Genomic DNA, 21087 nt, shown 5'->3' with positions numbered 1-21087 from the left:
CACGAACACGACCCTTGAGCTCTTGTCACTGTCAAGGTCAAGAGTAATTTATTGGTTGAGTGAGACTGGGTTTTGCATATCACTTCCAAAATGTATTTTTCAAAGTCCAACTGAAAAGGCACCTCCTCAGAACGGGCACCGCCGTGACCACCTCCTCTGGCCTCGTTCCCTCCTGCCCTCCTCTCCCTGTCTGGGACACGCACATCCCCGCCCATCCACTCTCAAGCCTTCACACTGCTCCTGATTTCAGCTCTGACTGCTCAGCTTAGAGCTCTTTCTTACAAAACAGACCCCTCCTTCAAAGGGTGGCGTTCGAGCCGTTCTTTCCCATGACACTGCATGCTGGGCTTTGGAGAACGAGGTAGTCACCAAGCCATGTTTCTAATGACATGCAAACCACACAACGAGAAGAAATACTCTCCTATTCCTTGGCAAAACACAGGCTGCAGATCAATAGGCTAGAATTGTTAGAAACAGTATCTTTGTAAAACTAAACCAGAAAACAGACAGGAACATACCCATCAGGGGGACCGGTGCCCTGCCACGACCAGTTCCTAATTTCCTTTAAATGACACTCCAGGGGAGGGAACAAACTGGAAAAAGGGATTTTTTTTTTTCTTTTTTGAGCAGACTCCTCATTAGTGATGGGAACCTCTATGTGTATAATATGCTATTGTAAACTAATTAATGATCCTGGAGATGTTTTTTCCAAGGGACATTATCATTTCAGCTGGAATCTCAGGCTGAATGCTGATAAGCCTCTTGAACTTTGCAAAACCACTTGTCAAAAGTACTAAGATGAGAATTCGTTAAGACATTATTTGTTAGACATAAAGATTTCGTCTTCTAATTAAGAAGTACAAGGCCCAATTAAGCTTTCACTAGTGTGCTACATAACCCGGTTAAACAATGGCATGCAAGGATTTTCCCACCCCCACCAAGGCTATTTTATCACTTAAGTTCATCTCCGACTGGTGGTTTGGAAGAATTTCTCCGGCCAGAAGCAATGATGAGAAATTGTGTGGACAGCTGCAGCCTGCTACATTAATACTTTGGGACGTCTTATTGTTCTGCAACTGAAATTGTTCTGAGACACTCTTTGACTCACTAATAGCATTTCAGAGACTGCTTCCCTCTCCTCCTTTGCATAACAGATTCACTCCCACTTTGCACACAGATCATGTAGAGCAAGATGCTCAAACTGATGTTGATTATCTCATTATTTGAATCTAAAAAGGCCCCTAATTCCCAGCAAGGAAAACACGTGTGCTCTCATCAGCTCTAAGGCTGCCGTACTGGACTGCGGCCATGCTTCACAGTAATTCGTACCCTGATTTTATTTCTGGAAGAATAAAATGTATGACATGTAGCTTCCTCTTTCCACAAAAAATGTGGAAGAAAATTAAGTTGTTTCTTGTTGCTGTCTAACACCTGATTACTCAAGAGCTAAAAATATCCCCCTCACGAAGGAAGAAAGATGAACCAAGCATTTTTGGATTCATCATCTCAGCTCTGCAGGACACAAGATCAGCCAGTAGACAGACGCCTCAGGAAACCAGTAACGAGCTAAAAGATTTAAGTGGAGAAATTGCTCAGCACAGAGCTCCAAAGATCACCTGTAGGAAGACCAAAGCCTTCAGAAACGTTTCAGTACATTTGATCAGTCTCAAAGGTAGACAGAGGTTAAGTGCTCAATGAAGTGACCCTCTAGAAGAAAGGGAAGTGCAGAAACAGAAATGAAGCGTTATTCAAAACAACCCCTCTTCCAAAGCAATGTCTGTTCCACGCTCTGACCCACGCACGAGCGCATCAGGCAATTCCAAATGCATTAGCTCACAAACATCTTTCCCACCTGAGCCAAGCTTTTGTACCTCTGAGCACCAAGGAGAAAAATCACAGAATTTAAGGGCCTGGTCTCGTGCCGCTCCTGCGGTGCGCTCCAGCACTCGCCTTCTCCAGCAAAGGCCTCACACGTGCGCGGAAGCGCTCGCTATCCACAAACCTTCTCCTTCTCAACAGCCTGTTGAGCACCTAAGAGTCACACACTATCTAGGAAAATATTTAGTAACAATCTTGAGCCTTAGCCCCACCAAAGCCCCGGTGCATGCCAGCTGGAGCTGTACTTCCCAACACAGAGACTATGGCAGCACTTGCATCCAGGGATGTGACCTGGGGAAGATCATTCCCAAACATCTTCCACAAAGATGGACACCATCTCCCTGCCAGAGCATTCCCTATAGGCACCGGTTTTCCCAAAACTGAAACCCTGCAGTTTTGTCTCAAGAACAAACTGGTACTCCTTACTAACGCATTTTAAATATTATTTTAACACCCATTTACCTATGTGACTGACTGCTCTGCCTTGTAAATGATATCCTTTTAAATATGCATGCATTAAACTGAAAGACAATAATGGCCCCAGGGAAGTTGCATTCCATCAGGCAATTACCTGTGTTTTTAAAATCACTGAATAAGTAATTCACACAACCCATTTCTCTTGCACATAACAATAAACAATTTTATCAGCTATGCCCTGCTTGGGCTGTTGTGTACCAGCTCATCTTATTTCTTTGAGAACCACCACTAACCCGGGAAATTAATTGAAATCATAACACAGTGGGAAGGGGAAGTACCTGCTCTAACAGGAGCTGACAATAGCACATTTCTAAAAGGGGAGTGATAAAACTCTGTCTCTCAATGAGTCAAGGGCAAACGGGCTGATTCCATCACATAGTTCAACAGAGTTGCTCTCAAATTCGTAGAAGACTGAGTGAGAAAAGGACCTCGCCTGAAGTACCTCTGCTCTGAATTTCCTTGCTGTTGAACATTTATGTCAGAGGCTTAAAGAGGTTTCCAGAACTAGCCCTATTTGCTTGCCACTAAAATATGCGTAACTTTTCAGCCTGTGAACCCCAAGTTATCAACAGGCCACAGAAATGAAGGGGGCTACACATCACCAGGTACACCTAGTTACACACCGACAGCCCTAAGGCATCAAGACTTTCTGGATTAAAAACACCCGAGGCAGATCAGCACTCCATCAGCTCGAACGCATTGTACAAGGGTTACCCAGCTCACGCCTTAGGAGCGCCACAGAGCAAGGCTACTCAGGGGATCTTGTGTTGCTAACACCTTGGTACCAGGAGCTGCACTACCCTGCCCGACCTCATCTTTGCAGCCAAGCATCTGGTTGCCACCAGTTTGCAAGGACCCCCTTGAAACCACATTTGACCGCAATTACCCTGTGCTCAAGCCCTGGAGAGAGCACAGCTATAAATTACGACCAGGGCTGGGAAGCAGAAGGAAAACTACTTTCTGCCCTTCCTTTGCAAACTGTGATGACTTCAGCTCCCTGCTTTCATGCCAGGGATATTTTGATGCGAGTACAGCCACGTTCACAGCTCCATGGCAGTATCCAAAGGAGTCGGTCACTTGCATTTATCTTCACTTACCTTTGGTGTAAGCTGGTTGTCTGGAGGACAGGGTTTGCAGTGGGAGGAGTTGGACTCTGGAAGTCTGAACAGTGTCCCAGCTTTGCCACAGCCTCATGCAAGTACCCACTGACCTCTCCTCCTCCCCGGACCTCCACGAGCTGTCAGCACCCAGCACTTCTGAAACTCAGATCCTTGAAACCAGCTATAAAGTACATGGATTATTACATATCTACGGTTTTGTTTGTAACTATAGCCTGGGAAAAGCTTTGCACATCTGACATTTGCAAGAGATCAAATTGTATCCATTAACAAGACTTTCTACAGTGTTTCCAGCAGGACAAAGGATTAAAAAAAAGCAGCCTCTAGGCATTGTATATGTTCTTAATGTATCTGTGCTTCTAAACTATCTTTAATTAATGAAATACCCCAAAATTACTTATTAATAAGGATCTGTGGGCTTTGTAAACTCCAGACATTTTGCATGAATTAAAGAACAATATAATGAAGTTTTAATGAATACAAAGTCACAGTTAATGTAAAATTTATATATAGCATGCCAGAGGGAAAAGGAATTTAAAAGTACTTTAAATCATAGGTTATTGGCAGCTGGATAGCTCATTTTTATACTTTTTTTTAATGGGTGCTTGGTCTTTATATAATCACATATATCATGCCAGCATGGTATATTGTCTGACTCGGTACAGTTCAGAAAGTCAAATGAAGACCAGCTCATTTAAAGCCTCATTTGCTAATGAGGCATTTCTGCATCCTGCAGCGGATGTGGAGCTGGTGTCCACAGTGAGTGCGTTCTTTTGATTCAGTCATAGACCACCTGAGAGGGGCTGCTCCTCAGCTGCATTTACAGGCAGTTTCACTCTTACTGAATTATTAGCAGCAATATTTGACATATTCTACAACAGCCTTCAGCTTACTGCAGCGAGTGAGCTGAGATCTATCACAGGGTGGAAGAAATATACAATAAATTTTTACTAGCTGCAGCTAAACACGAGCATCTAGATTTTGCCCTAAGTAATGGGGTGCATGCCTTTCAGTGCACAGATGTATCCCTTTTAGCAACATTAACGTATCACAGCCTACGACTTCTTACTGTACTGACACAAGGCACATTTTCAGCACGCTTTCTTCCACTCCCGTTCACCTGTGACCTTCTCAAGGAGCCAGCCACGCATACATAACTAGCAGCAATGGTTTACTTGTCCTGGGTTCTGCATAAGGAAACAGGATAAAGCTTCCAGAGAACGGTAATTTTGTAGCGGGGTGGACTTGGATTAAAACCATTAAAATCAGCAACAAATTAAGCCAGAAATAATTCCGTGACACCCAATCGAAAGGAAAAATAAGACAATAACTGAGTGAAAGTTGAAACAAATATATATTTTATATATATAAAGAATCAATTTATTGTAATTAACTCTATCAATGCTGAATGCATTCAACACAACTGTAAGGACATCCATGATCTTAATGCATTAAATATTTAACCCACAAAATTCAAATAGTGCAGGAGATACTGAATGCCAGAGATTCGGTACAACTACTGCAACTGTATTTCATGAAAAACAAAACAATGCTTTAGTGCTTCCATTTTACCGTTTTAGTATGCTCGTTACAGTATTTTTCCCTTTATAAACTGGAAGGATTCAGAGCTAGAAAACATTTTAGTCTTTCACTTTCAACACAACATTTAGTAAAAAAAAAGTTACAAAACCAGCAGCTTTTATTAAACAAACACACTGGAATTTTTCAGCTAACCTAACAGGGGACTGTTGCCTTACAGCCAATCAAGAACTTCAAAACAAGGAAGCAAAATGCTGTCTTCCACTGCCAGGATGTTAATCCAGAGTAATGACAGTAAATTCCATGGAAATAACCTGGAGTTACACCAGGAATAAGGAGCAGGCGATTGCTCCCTCACCTTCTGAACCCCCAGAAGTCTATCAACTAAAAGCTTCAAACAATAGCAAGGTTACATCACAAAATGAAGCAGCATTTACCTTCAAGGGTACCGTGAGACATTTCAAGACTGAAATTATTCTGAGTCAAGTCAAATGGGTTTAGTGCATTATGATTTGGCTTTATAAAAACATTTAAACGCACACTACATATAGAACACTTCCATGTCAAGTAGTTAAAATCACCGTATATTCTTTACGGGTGACAAACACATGGATTGAAAAAGTGCTGCTAAAAATCCAGTTTAAAAAAAAGAAAGCAAACATTTCATGAAAGAAACATTCTATTTGCAACTAACTTCTGCTATTGGTGCTCCTGTTTGATGGGCTGCTGATGTAAATCTAAGCAGAAAAGATATACTCATATATTAAAAAAAAATAAAATCAAAACAGGCAGGTTCTTCCTTCCTTCCAGGCTGGAAAAAAACTCCAAGACATATGGCATATTCAACCAATAAAAGGGAGTTAAGCTTCACCCCAGCCTTTCATAATGCACTTAATTTTTTTTATTTTAAAAGAACCACTGGTATTAAATAGAGCTTTTTCTTTACATACAGTATTGGTATATACAAAACACACACAGAACAAAGACAGATGCAAAGAAGCAAACAACTGACTTCAGAAGTTCTGAAGCTCAGGAATATTTTGGTACAGGTCCAAAGTCTCTGGGTTTGAGAAAGCTCCCCGCTGCTCAACCACTTTCCCTGCAATTATTTGCTTCACAGCTACTTCCACTTTTTTCCCATTGATCGTATACTGAAAAACAAAACCAGCAATGATAAAATTACACTTCTCATTTAGCAGCTTTATGGAAATATTCATGAAACCCCCACCAATCCCAGAACACAATCAAAAGTTAGCACAATGTCTTCCCTTTTCTGTTACACTTGAGGCACCAGAATCTTTCTTCTGAAAGTCACCTGAAGAGCAAGTGGAATTCAAAGAAGGGTTTTTAATGTGATTTTAATTTATTATTCCTGTTTGGTAATACTGTGAGAACCTGATCAAGCTCCAACTTAAACCAATGGAACTAGACCAGAATCATGGTATAAATGCTAAAAATCTTTAACATTTTATGTTCAGACACATCCAGTTTTCAAACAGCTTTTCATTTTCTAAGGGTGGGTTTGGGTAAAGCCCAACTCCATGGGGCTTTGGGAGAAGAATGCCACGACTTTTATATCTTAAATGGACAATCTTTTTCTAACAGGGTAAGGTGAAACACCAAGCTTACATGTCCGACATTCAAATGTTTCAAAACAAACCATAGGAAACAGAGCCTTTGCCTCCACTTACGAATCACACAAATTCTATTACATAGAGTCACTCCAAAAGAAAGGATGTTGCAGGAAAAAACCAAACTAACTTTTTTCATCTTGAGATTAGACCACTATAATTTCTGACTAGTAAAGTACAGTAAGGAAGAACTACTCCAACAGTCTAGAGTCTGTTGGGACTGTCAGGCCCATTTTAGATGATTGCTGCTTTTATAGGTACCAAGGCTTTAATACCACAGTCCTTGGGCTGCTGCCACTGAGAAGTTTTGGGGGTTGCCAACTTTGAAAAGCTGACCTCCAAACATCTCCTTAGTCTTGTCTGTCTGCTCTGGGAATAAAACCCACACTTGTTTTTCTACTGAATCTGCTGATCGAGCAACCCAGGGTGTTCCTGGCCTCCAAAGCCACTGAAACTCCTGAACTCCAGGCACCACCACTCTTCACAGATCTTTCAGAGCCCGCTAAATAATCCTCAATTCAATACACTCTTGCAATATTGATCTCCATACCACATAAAACTTTTCCTTATTAAAACTACTGAAGTCATGTGTAATCCTGCCCTCCTGAACGACCTTAATTAACTGCTCTTCCTCCTCAACAATTAGCAACCAAATTTTCTCAAGTGCTCAGAAACCAGAAGACGTGTGTGGCCTGCAAGGGAACTTCCCCCTTTAAAAAAAAAGGGCAGACAGACTGTTCAGCAAAGCAAATTTGTTTACTTCAACTAGTAAACAATTTGTGGATGGTGACCTGGACAGGACAGGACTGAAGGATTCACACTAGGAGTCCACAGTATGTTTTTAACACCTGGATCTCTCATTAAACCCCATGCTTTGTATTACTCAAGTCCTAATCACTTCACAGCTATACTATTTCTACCAGTACACAGAGTCAGTACACAGCCAGGATTAGACTGTATTTTCAGATGAGAATTCAAGTACATTTCGGAAAGTAGCAGAAAATAGAAAAGGTTTTCCTGCCAAGCAAAACTTTCAAAGAAAGATGGGAGACAGCTTTGATCACTTCACTGCTGTCATATTTACCTGAAAGGTAATTAAAATTCACTCAATTGTACATTCAGTCAAAGTGTGAACTAATTAATGATCTAAGCAGGCTTTCCTGAGGGGCAGCCCATCACAAACACCTCACTGCCATCAACTTCACGCTATACATTCAGATGACTTACGCAGTTTACAAGTTCAACACAAGTTGCAGCCCAGAAAATCTAGACTTCACCAGTTAACAGGTGCAAGGGATTTTGCAGTCATGCAAAAAAGACATTTTGTTTCAGGGCACTGCTGGCAAGTAACACTTGGCTCAGAGTAACCCAACAGATCAGAACAAGATTGCTGTGTGCACTATAGGGGCTGGCAGTCCTGGAGCCTAAACCACTCTCGCACGGAAACCTACACTGGCAGTAAATGGGTATCAGAATACCAGATGATGGTGTCTAGAGGAAAGGCTTGAGGCTTCAGAGCACTCAAGTCTATGCACAAATGGACTTGAGACAACTAGACTCTGCACCCCATTCTGCTGCTTACAGAGCTGTTGAGGGGACTCTTGCAACCGAGAGGGCTATAAAACAGGCATTCCAATTAAAGAGCTCATACAGCAAGGAAGTGCACTGTAAAGTAACACAGCTGCAGAAGACTGAGCATGCAGAACCTTTAGCTATACGCGTTTCTCTCCCCTCTCATATGCACAAAGATTTTATTTTAGTTACTGCTACAGTTAAGACAGTGATAGAGCTACATTTAAGTGCCTAAAGAGATGTAAAAGCAAAATGGTTTACAAAATTATTTTATAAATTTTCTCACTGCTCTCAGCTTTCATAAGAATATCATTTTTGAAACAGGAAAACAAAAACAAAATAAACTTATGGGTAGCCAGAAAAGCTGAAGTTAAATTACCTTTTTAATATTTTCCTATAAAAGGCTTAAGTATATATTACTGACAAAATGCAACACATTTATAAACTGAGAGTGGGCATTTTTAGGTATTGTTAAAAAACAAAAACACGCTTAGCTGAAAAGGAGATGAAATGATGTTGCCTAGCAACATAGACAAACTATTTATAAAGCTCGAATACACTTTTGAGATGCTGAAATTTCCACGCATGTGGGTTTGAAGAGCAATGACAACTGCTCCTTAATTACTATTCAAGGTGACAAAGAAAAAAAGCAGGCAGCGTTTTTCATGACATACCGGAATGCCTTTGGTTTCTAGAATGAGGCTTGGAACATGCCTGGCAGAAAGCGCTATACGTATTGCATCTCGAATTCTTTTCACCAGATCCTCGCTGAACGCATGGTTTAATGCCATCTTCAGGAAGAGTATCACCCTCTCCTCCCCATCTTTGTTGTACTGAGGGACACACAGGCTATCAGAAACCTCCTCAAAGGCTTCAACTGAAAATAAAGGAAGAGTCCTTATTAGCTCTTGCATTTGTATATTATTCTGGATGCACATTTTTTGTGGTTGCACCAAAAGAAATATGACCTCCCCTAGGGCTGCAAAGGCAAAACAGATGTCCTGGCTAGGTTATTCTACAATGAACTTCCCCTCTGGGTGCTCTGAAATTTTAACTCCTGCTCAGGTGAAAATCCAGGTTTAAGGACTGTATTTATTTATGCTCAGGACAAAAAAAATGCTGTAACTTTTGGGACAGACAAGCTTTTCCACTGAGCCATTTTCTTTGGATTTCCTCACAACCCCCATTGCTGCATAGACATAAAACTAACATGCTTGATCACACAAGAACAAGGAGGGGCAACAGGCTCTCAAGTCTCAGATTAGCACCTTTACAGGCACACAGTTTTACCACCTCTCACAAGATAGGCCTTCTTTGAAATATGAATCGTAAGTTCAAGAACTTCATTTAATTATTAGGCAAAACACAGTAAAACCAGTGTGAAGAGCTTGTATTGGGGGGAAAAATGAAAAGCCTCAGAAGTTAGGTATTCTTTTATACATCTGCATGATATAATTAGTCTGTAAGGCCTTATTATGTGAAAGCAACACCTTACGGAGACCACATCTCGACTACTCATCTCCAGTCCTACAGATACTTCAGGAAAGCAACCAATTTCAAGTCTATGAAACAGAATTTTACTGTTAATGCTGATATGCTCTGTACTGTCTTTATCTGAAAAACAGCAAGTCTTATTATTTAATCCTTCCAAACACCTTTATAATGCTTACATTTCAGATTTAAGTCAACAATGTCACAGCTGAAAGAGGTGGAAAGTTAATTTCATACCTATGTTATAGATTTCAGAACTTCCGAATCTTACTCCATTTGGATTTAATGTACCATCACTGAAAATCACACACGAATAAAGCAAAGAAGCATTAAAATGTGATTAGAGTTTGATGAAAAGAGAAAAATTGATGCAATTAACCAAGTCTCTCTACATTTCATGAAGTGAATATGCAGTCACATTAGAAACAGAATTTTAAAAGAATCTGATTCAAAACAGCATTTTGCTCATTAGAATTAAGTTGTACAGAGAATCTCAATGTTATTCATGCACCTTTCCCGGTCCCTCCCCTTTCTGGGAGCCTACGAATACAGACACACCACTGATGACAAAACAGACCAGGAAATCTTTGTAGTACTCCATCATATTGCAAGTACATATCATTACTTTCCAGTCTCTTATAGCTGGAACTTGTGTTTCATATATAGCAGCCTCACACTGTATGTCTGTTGAGTCGGTCTATTTGTGACAATGCCAGACACAGCTTCACTGCATTGGCTGAACTTTGTTTGGAACAGCAACTTTTAAATACAAGCCACAATTGCGTTCTCAAATGTCTATGATCATTAACACAAGCAGAGCTTAATACCTGACCTTCTACAGTTAAGTTTTGCTGTAAAGCAAGTCAATGGCAAACCCAAGACCAGAAGACAAGTTTCCCGATTCACCATCCTAAATGTGCTGTACTCTCAATTCGAACTCTTATGTCATCATAAACCATGGAACACAAAACCAAATCCAATACTGCCTTGCGTTCACATATACAAAAGTGGGGTAGAATTCTGAAGTGGGCTCTTCCCTCTAATCCAGCTGCTCTGGTTAATTTAAGGTTTGAAATCTACAATACTGGGTTTAACAAAATGAATATAAAGCTACAGGCATGACAGAGAATCATATGTGATGTGTTATGCTCCAAGGTGAAGTTTGCAAATTTTAACAATCGTTTACTCAGAAAACTTTCCCCAAAAATACTACACCTGCGACCCAGCATGACAATTCCTCCTGTTTTGGGATTAATTTTGCAGTAATCACCATGGGCCCAAACACCTATTAGAGAATGACAAAGGTTAAGCGGCTGATTTCTTATTCATACACACATTTGTGTAACTCAACTCACGTAACTTAGTAAAACACATACAAAAACATAACATATCAGGTATATTATATACCAATTTATAGTTACATATAGTATATATAGATAAAATACATGTTACTGTTATAGTAACATATACACAATATTACTCTATATGTATATTATATGTGATATACAAATATGAAATTAATAACGAGAGAGAGAGAATGACCCACAGCAAATGTAGTAGTACTTACCTACGCAGACAATCCACCTTGCATTTACTACAAAGAGCTAGCACACACAAGAGTAGCTCACATATTAGGATCAAACCCTAGGTGATCTTCCAATTGCTTGTTTGCATGACTATATGGCATCCTTTAGAAAACAGATTAATAGATGCTCTGAACACCACATTTTGAGGGAACTGGAAGAGTCTTCCACAAAGGTAACTATATTCCCACCAGTCTTTCTTGATCCACTTTTATCATGTATATTTCTGTGCATGAAGCTTTCTGGACTTGCAGAATAGGTCTCAACAATTCTGTAGGGAGCTTATGTGCTTAATGCTCTTGATTTGCGATAATGTAAAATCAGACCTGACTTCTCAGAGCTGGAATACCTTTTGTATTATTTTTAAGATTGGTACCACTACAGCAGCCTGCCAAAACAAATACAAGCCAATTCTACTAAAATTTTTCTGAAGAAAACACAAGCCTCAATTATTTGCACATGCATATGCAGATAAGACCATCTTCTAATTTAACTGTTACAACCTTAAGCACATTTACAAGGAAAAACAGAAAAGGGGTTTCAGACAGAACCTCTGGACCACGGTGATTTCAGTCTAACAACTGTCACACAGATTATTCCGCCCCCCCCTCATTTATTGCTGCCAGGCTTACATGCACACTGCAACTTCCACATTCCCTCAATTTTCCTATATGATTATCTCCTGCTGCACGTCCTGACTTCTCTTGTGAATCCACTCTCTATTGCTGCTCTTTATAAAAAAGCTTCCAACTCCCGTAGGAAGCAGCGTGAGGTCCTGCTCCTATAAAAGCCCCTGCCCAGTAGACAGCAGGGAGTTCAGCATTGCTGTGCCACATGAGCAAAAGCTCTGGATGAGCAGAGTCCTCCACAATTACTAGGAAGAAAGCCTCTGGCCCATAGTATCTGTTCCTTTACTCTTACCACCACTGGAAGACTGTATGACTGCAGAATATGCATGTCTGAGGCAGCATATATTTAAACCTCATGCTAATGAGTTAGCAGGTCAGCACTTATCCCTTCGGATTCACTCCTCCGGCTAGGTAGGAGCAGTCTGGCAGAGGTGCAATAGCACTCATTAATGGAGGATTGCTCCCTGACCTATTCAGCACTTTCCTTTCACACTCATGCCAAGCAGTCTATGCCTGCACTACAGATTATCAGGCTGTTACAGTCATATCTGCCTAATGACAGAAGGAACAAAATGGGATTGGAGCAAAATTGGATTTCCAGAGATTCTTATTAAACTGTTTTGGATCCATATTCAAAACAAAAACAGAGTGAGATGATATGGAACATGCTGTGGAGTTCTCACCCTGGAAATCTAGATTCAAAGCTTCACCTGCCTATCACTGGGCAGGAATAAGCCTGTACCCTCCTCAGAGCAGCAATACAATCTATATCCTTGGTCAATTTAAGCAATATCCAAAGCATTTCATTACATACCTGGGAATTTTGAAAAATAAGCCTTCCTGTATTTGTTTCCATTCTCATCGTTCCAGAAGTGCGTAGGCTGACAGGGAATAGGCTTGGTACAAACCAGCTCTCCACTTTCACCCCAAACTGGTTTCCCTGTTTACAAAGAGAAATGTTTTCTGCATTTCCCTTCTGTAAACAATAGAGTATCAAAGCAAAGAGCATCTACAGCTATTGCTTACATGCCAGATGCTGATGCAGATATGGGATGAGCCCTGACTAGTAGTCTTAACAGCTTTTATTCAGTTCTTAAACTCATCCTGTCTTAACCTCAGCAATTTCAGGAGTTACACCGCAGGGTGAAGCCAGCCTGGCATCCACAGCGACACAGCTAATTAGCACGCACACCAGAGGCTGGAATTTGGCTTGACGTGCTTTAACAGAGTAATGGAAAAGGAGGGCCTTTTTATACATTGATTATCTTCATTAGAGTCCTGTTCAATCCAGATCCAATGGATCAAGATCCAGGTTTTGCAGAACATGTTTCCACAGTGAAATCACCCATTTACAGCTCTTACTCATCTGATGACTGAAACATAAGGTCATGTAACTACTGTATTTTGTAAATGTATAAAATATTTTGGATAATAGGTACCTTCATCATTCCATGCTTCTACAGCCATTCCAAGATTTCTGGCCTGAATTTCTCCTTTGTAAACTGGAATTGTAACATTCTGACCCATGAAACAGGAAATTATATCCGTCCCACCTACAATGAAAGAAGTTTATTGGAATACACAGTACTTCTTGGAAAAAGCAAAACTGTTCTTTAGAACAGCGAGCTGCCACCTCTGCCAAATGCTTCTGATCCACATTAAGCAGCACAGAATATACAGTCAGTATTATCTAGGATGTTATCTGACAATAAAAAAAAAGGTTTCTTTTCTTTATATATCTTTTTAGATGTGTATGCCCTTCATGCAGAAATATCCCTTAAGGCATAACATTTCCTCTTCCAACGGTTCCTTTAATTTCTTTTAAGGAAGTTTCCATTTGTATAAGAATGAGAAAATAAAGAGACCCAAGTTTACAGACTTAGATATTTAAGATAACTTATAAATGTTTTCTTGTTTGTTTTCATCAGTTTACAACTAACCAGTCAAGCTATTCCACTCAATATTTACTTAGCTTTTATACCTTGTTCTCATTAGCACAGAGGCTGGAGGGAAACCATGCCTATAGGATGAAGAGTTACCTTAATAAAAATAGATACTGTCAAAGTGCTTACTTAACTGGAATATTTATAGTCTTTCTATGACTTCAAGGAAGTAGGATTATAAGATACGAATCAATCCTGTTAGCTTTACTCATAAAAATAGTCTGCTGCATTTGAGACTATTAATGTCTATAGTAGCTTGTTCAAGATTCAGCACCACTCTTACTAAGACCACAGTCAGAGGTGACTTTAGTAGCAGAATAATCAGACTTTAAAAATCAAACCAAAATGAGTTAAAATGCCCAGTGAAAAAAAATCAGTCCTCATTACAAAGCAGAATGAGGAGTTCTGAGGTGGACCTTACGTGAACAGAAGCTGCCTCAGCTAGCACTCCTCACAACAAACTGCACAGTATGTAGGCTTGATATTTCTCTAATTATATAATTTACAAAAAAATCTGTCTGCAGTGCCAATTATTTGGCACAAAAGAATTGAAATGGGAACATGGAAAAACCTCTCCAAGAGGTATTTTCTGCTAAAGTCAGCTATTTGCAGAACAGTATGTTCTGTAGGTTAATAGACTCTTTTCTTGATCTCACCCTGCTACCCCTAAGGACAGCCAGTCAAAAATAAATGATCTTGCTTAAAAAAAGCAAAGATCCAAAACATCCACCATGTCAGAAACATTCCACCTAAAAGCCTTTGAGTGTACGAGCTTCATTATGGCACACTGAATTATGCAGAAAATCTCTGCACTAAATAGACAATTAATTCCAGTTTAACTATAACCAAGCCTGAATGATCCAAGGCTTAAGCTTCCCAAATATACAGCAGCAAACAAGCAAGAAGAAAATGCAGAGGCAATGAACAGAATTAGTAAGGTGCATGCAACACAAAGTCATCACCTGAAACGGATCCCAGGAGGACACTGCTTTTTATGTGTTTGTAGACATACTCATAGCTTTGCGATTTGAGCGGTGATCCTGTAGACAGTATAGTGTGGAGTGTTTGGAGATTGTGTGTTTCACCTTAAAAAGGAGGAAAACAACAAACTAGTTTAAGGTAGAACTTTTAAGAGTTTGTAACTATTTGTCACTACAATCCAGAGTGATTACAAAAAGGACTTTGTGACAAGATACAGGGCCAGAACCTAGAGAGGACAGGCAGGAGGGAGGATAGAAAGGAGTTGGGTTTTTTTTTTTTGAAGCTTACATGGTTTTAAATTTTTCTCTTCTAGCACAGCCAGCCACTTGGCACCTGTTCCAAGGATGGTGATCCTAGAGGGGAAAAAAGTTTAAATGTTTAGCATATTTAAATATGCTAGGATTCTGAAGACCTGCAATTCCCATTGCAGTAAGCAGAGGCTGTAGATACTCCGTACACTGATTAGTCAAGCAATGCAGTCTCTTAAAGCTTTCTAAGTGCAAGGCACATCCTTTTGAGCAATCAAAATTAGTCAGATCACATGTAATTTCTGCAGCTTTGAAACTTCTAATTCTATCTTTAAATATTAAGCAAAGCTTTCCCACCTCGTGGAAGACGTTCACTTTCATTTACAGGAATCATAACTGCAGAACACTCCAAAGACATCACAAAATGTTACAACGTTTACTTCATTAATGGGCCATAATTGCCACTAAGCTGTTTTAACACAAAAGTGCTGCCTTGTTACAGTCTTACACATAAAAATGTTGCCATTTCAGGGCACAGTTTAACAAAGAACATTCACTCTGATGACAGTAGCCAGTGATTTTCTTAGATACCTGTTCAGTTTCCACTGATGAAAGTCTGAGTTGCAGGTGCCTAACTGAACATGAAATTTGGCCTAGCTAACCGATCAAATCCCGCCCTTGCAAAAAGTGTCTTTAGAGCTCTTCAAGACAACATAATTAAAACTTGAAACGAAGGCTGTACCCATTCCCTAATCGATCGATGAAAGTGCTAGTTTAATGTTTCTGCTGACTGTCAGGAAATCATCTTCCCTGCCTCCTGCTAATTCGTTTTATATTACAGCAATAAACTCATGCAAGAAAATGCATAGAGACAGGTAAGAATAAGGGGTACAGCCTGAGTGCACAGAACACGGGCCATACATCCATGAGTAGAACCTGAAATAAGATCTTGCTATCTTTGCTTTTACTCTGAAGACAAGATGGAAGGTAGAACAGCTCTTGAGATAATACAATTTCAGAAACAGAGGCAGCGCTATTTCAACACTATCAACAGGGAATATCTTCCTTTGCCGTTTGGGTGACAGTTACTGAGGGGCTGCCACCTCTTGGGTAGGAACAGGGACAGGCTAATTGCACAAAAACACTGGTGCATAGAGCACTTTATCACGTACATGGGAACAGCACGTGAGAACCCACAGAATATACTGCCCCTCCAGTACCACAACCATGTGAACTATTTTTAGTCTTGTGTAATATTTTACTTTCCTTCCATGGTTCAAATGTTTGCCGATTTTGCAGTTAGAATACATAATGCTTCTCTGTTTATTTTTAAGCTCTTTGACACTTCCTCTACAGCACATGTAGAGCCTAGTCTTCTATTATTTCCTTCCAAATGCTATATAATTAGTGGATGGTGACTAAATACAGTTCACTTGAATAGATCTTTAATTGATGTCCACTTAAGTAATTCTTATCATGCAGTATGAGATATATTTATGATACTATAAGAATATGCTATCTGAAAGAAAGTATGGTACATCTTCAGAGAAGTAAAGTAGTCTTAACATGTTGAAGCCTTTTTTTTTCTTAAATATGTAACATATGACTGAGTTGGGAACAGACTGCATTATGAAGTACCACACAGATGGCCACCGCTTTTAGCACCAGATTACAAAAGTGAGACATGCAGACACATTTCAGTTATCTTCACTTACTTTTGGCATGTAGAAACAATGCTTAAAAATAAGCCGTGTTATTTCTCGATTCTAAATTTTTGCCTGTTGATCTACTGGGGGGTTTTTTGGGGGGTGGGGGGTGTTTTAAGTTTGTGGTTTTGTATTGGGTTTTCTTTTTTTACTGGAAGCATTCTGACTAGGCACTAAACTTCAATTATGATAGCCAGAGACAAAATGTCAGTCTTTAAATACTACATGTCACAAAAGACAGAGTGGAGTTTTAATTATTAATTATTAAGAGTCAGAAAGTAAATCTTTTGACATCCACTTTCTGCCACAAATGAATTAATTTTAATTCCCAATTAAAAAGTGACAGTCATTATTTTACCGGTAGTATCATTCAGATCTACTCCTTACATCCAGTTGGGAAAATAGGGAAGTTATATTTAAAAAAAAGTTTAACCAGTGTACAAAGCTAAATACCACCACAGGATTTTACAGCTGTTTATCTGATACCTGCCATTTCTCTAGGCTTTGAGAGAGGGCACTGTGACCATTTTTTACACACAAAGAACTGTGTAAAACAGTTAACAGCTTGACAGGGAGAATTAGGCATTACAGATTAAAAAGCAAAATATGAAAATATAAGCAACCCTGCTGAGCCTTTCCAGTCCATTTATGTCTTTAAGTCAAAGTGCTATATTGAGTCTTATGCTGAGCTGCTTGAAATAAAGGATTCTTATTTTCTAAGTGTGCTCAGAAATTACTCTTCAGATTGCTCCCAATTACTGCCTTTTGAAAAGGCTGCTCTTGAAAACTGACTATTGAACCAAAATTCTTTGTTTGCTTGGAATCCAAATACTTGACTCAAAATTGAAACAATCAGCTCTTTGTCTCTTCTGCTCTCTCTCAAAGACTGTTTTAGTACAAAATTTTAAAACGTAGTTCCACTCAAGGCTAAGCCAAAAGATAAACTATGTCATGCTACATACTAGTTTCTGACCAAGGGAACGACACCTTTAATGTGGCTGCTTACATGTGGTCACCGTAACAGGAGCAAAGACCGTTATCCTTCCATTTAATCCTGTTTACATACCCTAGTCTGTCAGTCAAGTCCCAGAGCACATTTGGAGACGGAATTAGAGGAGATCCATCATACAGGACCACTGAAGCTCCTGTAGCAAGTGCAGTCACTAACCAATTCCACATCATCCAGCCGGTCTGGAAAAGAGAAAATACCTACGTTAGTTTCTATCTTTGTCAGCTGGCTGACTGCTTTCCTGGCAACTCCAGGATCAGGAGTGTTGCTCACTGTCATATGCTGGTAGAGGAGCTACAGGCAACTGGCAAATGATGGACAGGTGTAACTCTTGGCAGAATCATCTGGACCAAAGCATGCTCCCAGCCCTTATGCAAGAGGGGTCATCTTCCCCTCCACTTTCCTTGCCTGAAGTTTTCCTGCTTTAAGAAACTGTTAAACCAACACTTGAGTTTATGCCCATCTCTGCCTATTATGTCTAATCATATTATTTAGGAATCGGAAAGTAAGGCTGGAGTATTGTTTGTCCTCTGACCCATCCCAAGACTGGATCAGCTACATGTTCCCAACGGATGTCCATCTAACTTACTCTTAAAAATACCTAATGAGATAGGGATTCCATACCTCCCTATACACACACTTTTGAAGCATGAGAGAACCAGCATGACAGAGCAAGAGACAGGACAACTGTGGGACAAGGTAATTATAATGATTCCTCCATGGAGATATTACAAACTAACTAGCAGTGTTAAAAACTTAAGAAAGAAACTCATGAGGAAAGACATTAGTCTTCTCAAACTGTTACAGTAACAGAAGACTAATAGAAGAGTAATTTTCTTTACCACAGCATCAGAAAAAACCCACCACGTAACTGAAATCCTACAGAGATCAGTTTTATTCACTTCACTTTACTAAACTTGAGTCCTGCAGCTTCTTTCCTCACCACCAAAACAAAGACATAACAAATTCTCATCTTCAGTATGGTCAAGCCTTGCATGACACAGGAAGGTGGAGCCTGTTTTGCAGGTGATATTGATGCAGCAGTTAGATCAATAAATGTAAGAGACTAAAAATCAATCCATTTTCCTCACTAATTAGATCAGAAACATTTAACATGGGTTTGACCTTTTATCAGAAAGGTCCCTGTTGCATTTTATTATTCCACTTGATTTTTTAAAACTCAGTTAAGTAGGACAATCCCTTGCAGAGCAAGAATTAAAAGTACATTAAAAAAGTAGAATCACAGAATCATTAAGGTTGGAAAAGACCTCTAGCATCAAGTCCAGCCATCAACCCATCACCCCCAGGCCTCCTAAACCATGTCGCAAAGGGCCACGTCTACATGTTTTTTGAACACCCCCAGGGATGGTGACTCCACCACCTCTCTGGGCAGCCTGTGCCAGTGCCTGGGCACTCTTGCAGGGAAGGCATTTTTTCCTAATATCCAATCTAACCACCTCCTGATGCAGCTTGAGGCCATTTGCTCTTGTCCTATCGCTTGTGACTTGGGAGAAGAGGCCAACACCCACCTCCCTGCAACCTCCTTTCAGGTAGTTGCAGAGAGTGATAAGGTCTCCCCTCAGCCTCTGCTTCTCCAGGCTAAACCCCCCCAGCCCCCTCAGCCGCTCCCCATCAGACCTGCTCTCCAGACCCTGCCCCAGCCCCGCTGCCCTTCTCTGGACACGCTCCAGCCCCTCAAGGCCCTTCTTGTCCCGAGGGGCCCAAACCTGAGCCCAGCATTCGAGGTGGGGCCTCCCCAGGGCCGAGCACAGGGGCCCCATCCCTGCCCGGCTCCTGCTGGCCACACCAGTGCTGACACAAGCCCAGGGGCTGGTGGCATCCTTGGCCCCCTGGGCACTGCTGGCTCATGCCCAGCCGGCTGCCAGCCAGCACCCCCAGGGCCTTCTCTGCCAGGCAGCTTTCCAGCCACTCTGCCCCAAGTCTGCTGTGTTGGATGAGGTTGTTGTGACCCAAGTGCAGCACCTGGCACTTGGCCTGCTTAAACCTCATACAGTTGATCTTGACCCATCGATCCAGCCAGCCCAGATCCCTCTCTAGAGCTGTCCTACCCTTGAGCAGATCAACACTCCCACCCAATTTGGTGTCATCTGCAAGCTTCCTGAGGGCACACTCAATCCCCTCATCCAGATCACTGATAAAGTTATTAACCAAGACTGGGCCCTAAACTGAGCCATGGGGGACACTGCTCATGACCAGCTGCCACCTGGATTTGGCTGCATTCATCACAACTCTCTGGGCTCAGCCATCCAGCCAGTTTTTAAGATGTACCTGCAGACTTTTCCTACAAGATCTCCTATCTTTATAAGAAAAATATGTTAAAGTGTTTTTTAAAATGCCTTAACAAGCCACACTTGCCGTTGTATAGTACATAATAATGTCACTGCTGGTCATGTTGCCATGAAGAATGTGTTCCTTCAGATGCTGTATTAGCGTACCCTGAAAAAACATAGTGAAAGAAAAATATAAGTTCACATGAATGAAAAGCAAAAATTCGGACAGAACATTAACACTTTGCCAATCCTTTGCAGGATGTACTCCAGGATTACAGGCAAGTATTTCCTTTTAACCACAGTTGAAGTAAATCCCAGGGTCTATCTACAGCAGCAGCAATTGCATTCTCCATTTTCTCACATAACTTTTCAGCCTCTCTTATTAGACCTCAGCAATTCCCACTGCACATCACTTGTAATCCATTGAATAAATAACTTCCTTCACTTCCAACTCTGCCCAGACATCAGAGTTGCAGAGTACTCCATGCAGGCTATAATTTTAACAGCGTGCTTTTACCAGTCAGATTTCCAAGATAAGTGCTTTGACAGAGTTTCATTTTCAGTATATCTAGGCAACTGGGAGGAATGAAGGACCTAGAGCTCCTATAAACTGCAACAGCTGCAATACATTAACACTGTTTATCCAAACCATCTTATCTATTAACATCTAGGAGATGAAAGACCTAACTATATGTATCTTTTGTAAACACCGAAGTGACTAGCAATGTGAAAAATCATTATTGTGAATATTGACGCTTTGAGCAGTCAGAAGTTTATTACTTCCTTTCCTCTTTTGTTGGAAATACCATTGAAGTACCTTTCTGATCATCATTAAAGCATAACTTGTTAGGATAAATAAATTTACAAACTATTTCACTACGTCACTTTGCTGCAGTGACAAATTCATGTGGTTGATTTTAAAATAAAGATGGGTTTTGCATTTATGCAAGGAGTTATAGTGGAACTATTAAGAGCCTCATAAGCATGAAAC

At 40.5% G+C, this 21087-nt stretch overlaps 1 protein-coding gene across 1 annotated transcript in view; it reads right to left on the bottom strand.

The window, feature by feature from the left end:
• Positions 1-4808: 4808 nt before the first annotated feature.
• The window catches only part of AACS (acetoacetyl-CoA synthetase), a 44935-nt gene continuing 28656 nt past the window's right edge, over positions 4809-21087 (bottom strand). Inside the window, exons 9-18 of the mRNA XM_075110014.1 lie at positions 20182-20262; positions 17863-17987; positions 15131-15195; positions 14824-14946; positions 13358-13471; positions 12733-12858; positions 10922-10991; positions 9944-10002; positions 8890-9092; positions 4809-6163 (exon numbers count right to left, since the gene is read on the bottom strand). Of these exons, the coding sequence (XP_074966115.1) occupies positions 6026-6163; positions 8890-9092; positions 9944-10002; positions 10922-10991; positions 12733-12858; positions 13358-13471; positions 14824-14946; positions 15131-15195; positions 17863-17987; positions 20182-20262 (1104 nt within the window). The 3' untranslated portion in view covers positions 4809-6025. The remainder of the gene's footprint in view (positions 6164-8889; positions 9093-9943; positions 10003-10921; positions 10992-12732; positions 12859-13357; positions 13472-14823; positions 14947-15130; positions 15196-17862; positions 17988-20181; positions 20263-21087) is intronic.

Source organism: Phalacrocorax aristotelis, chromosome 15 (assembly GCF_949628215.1).
Source record: "Phalacrocorax aristotelis chromosome 15, bGulAri2.1, whole genome shotgun sequence".
NCBI lineage: Eukaryota > Metazoa > Chordata > Aves > Suliformes > Phalacrocoracidae > Phalacrocorax > Phalacrocorax aristotelis.
Note: the sequence above shows the minus strand (reverse complement) of the source record. Positions and strands in the feature narration are given on the sequence as shown.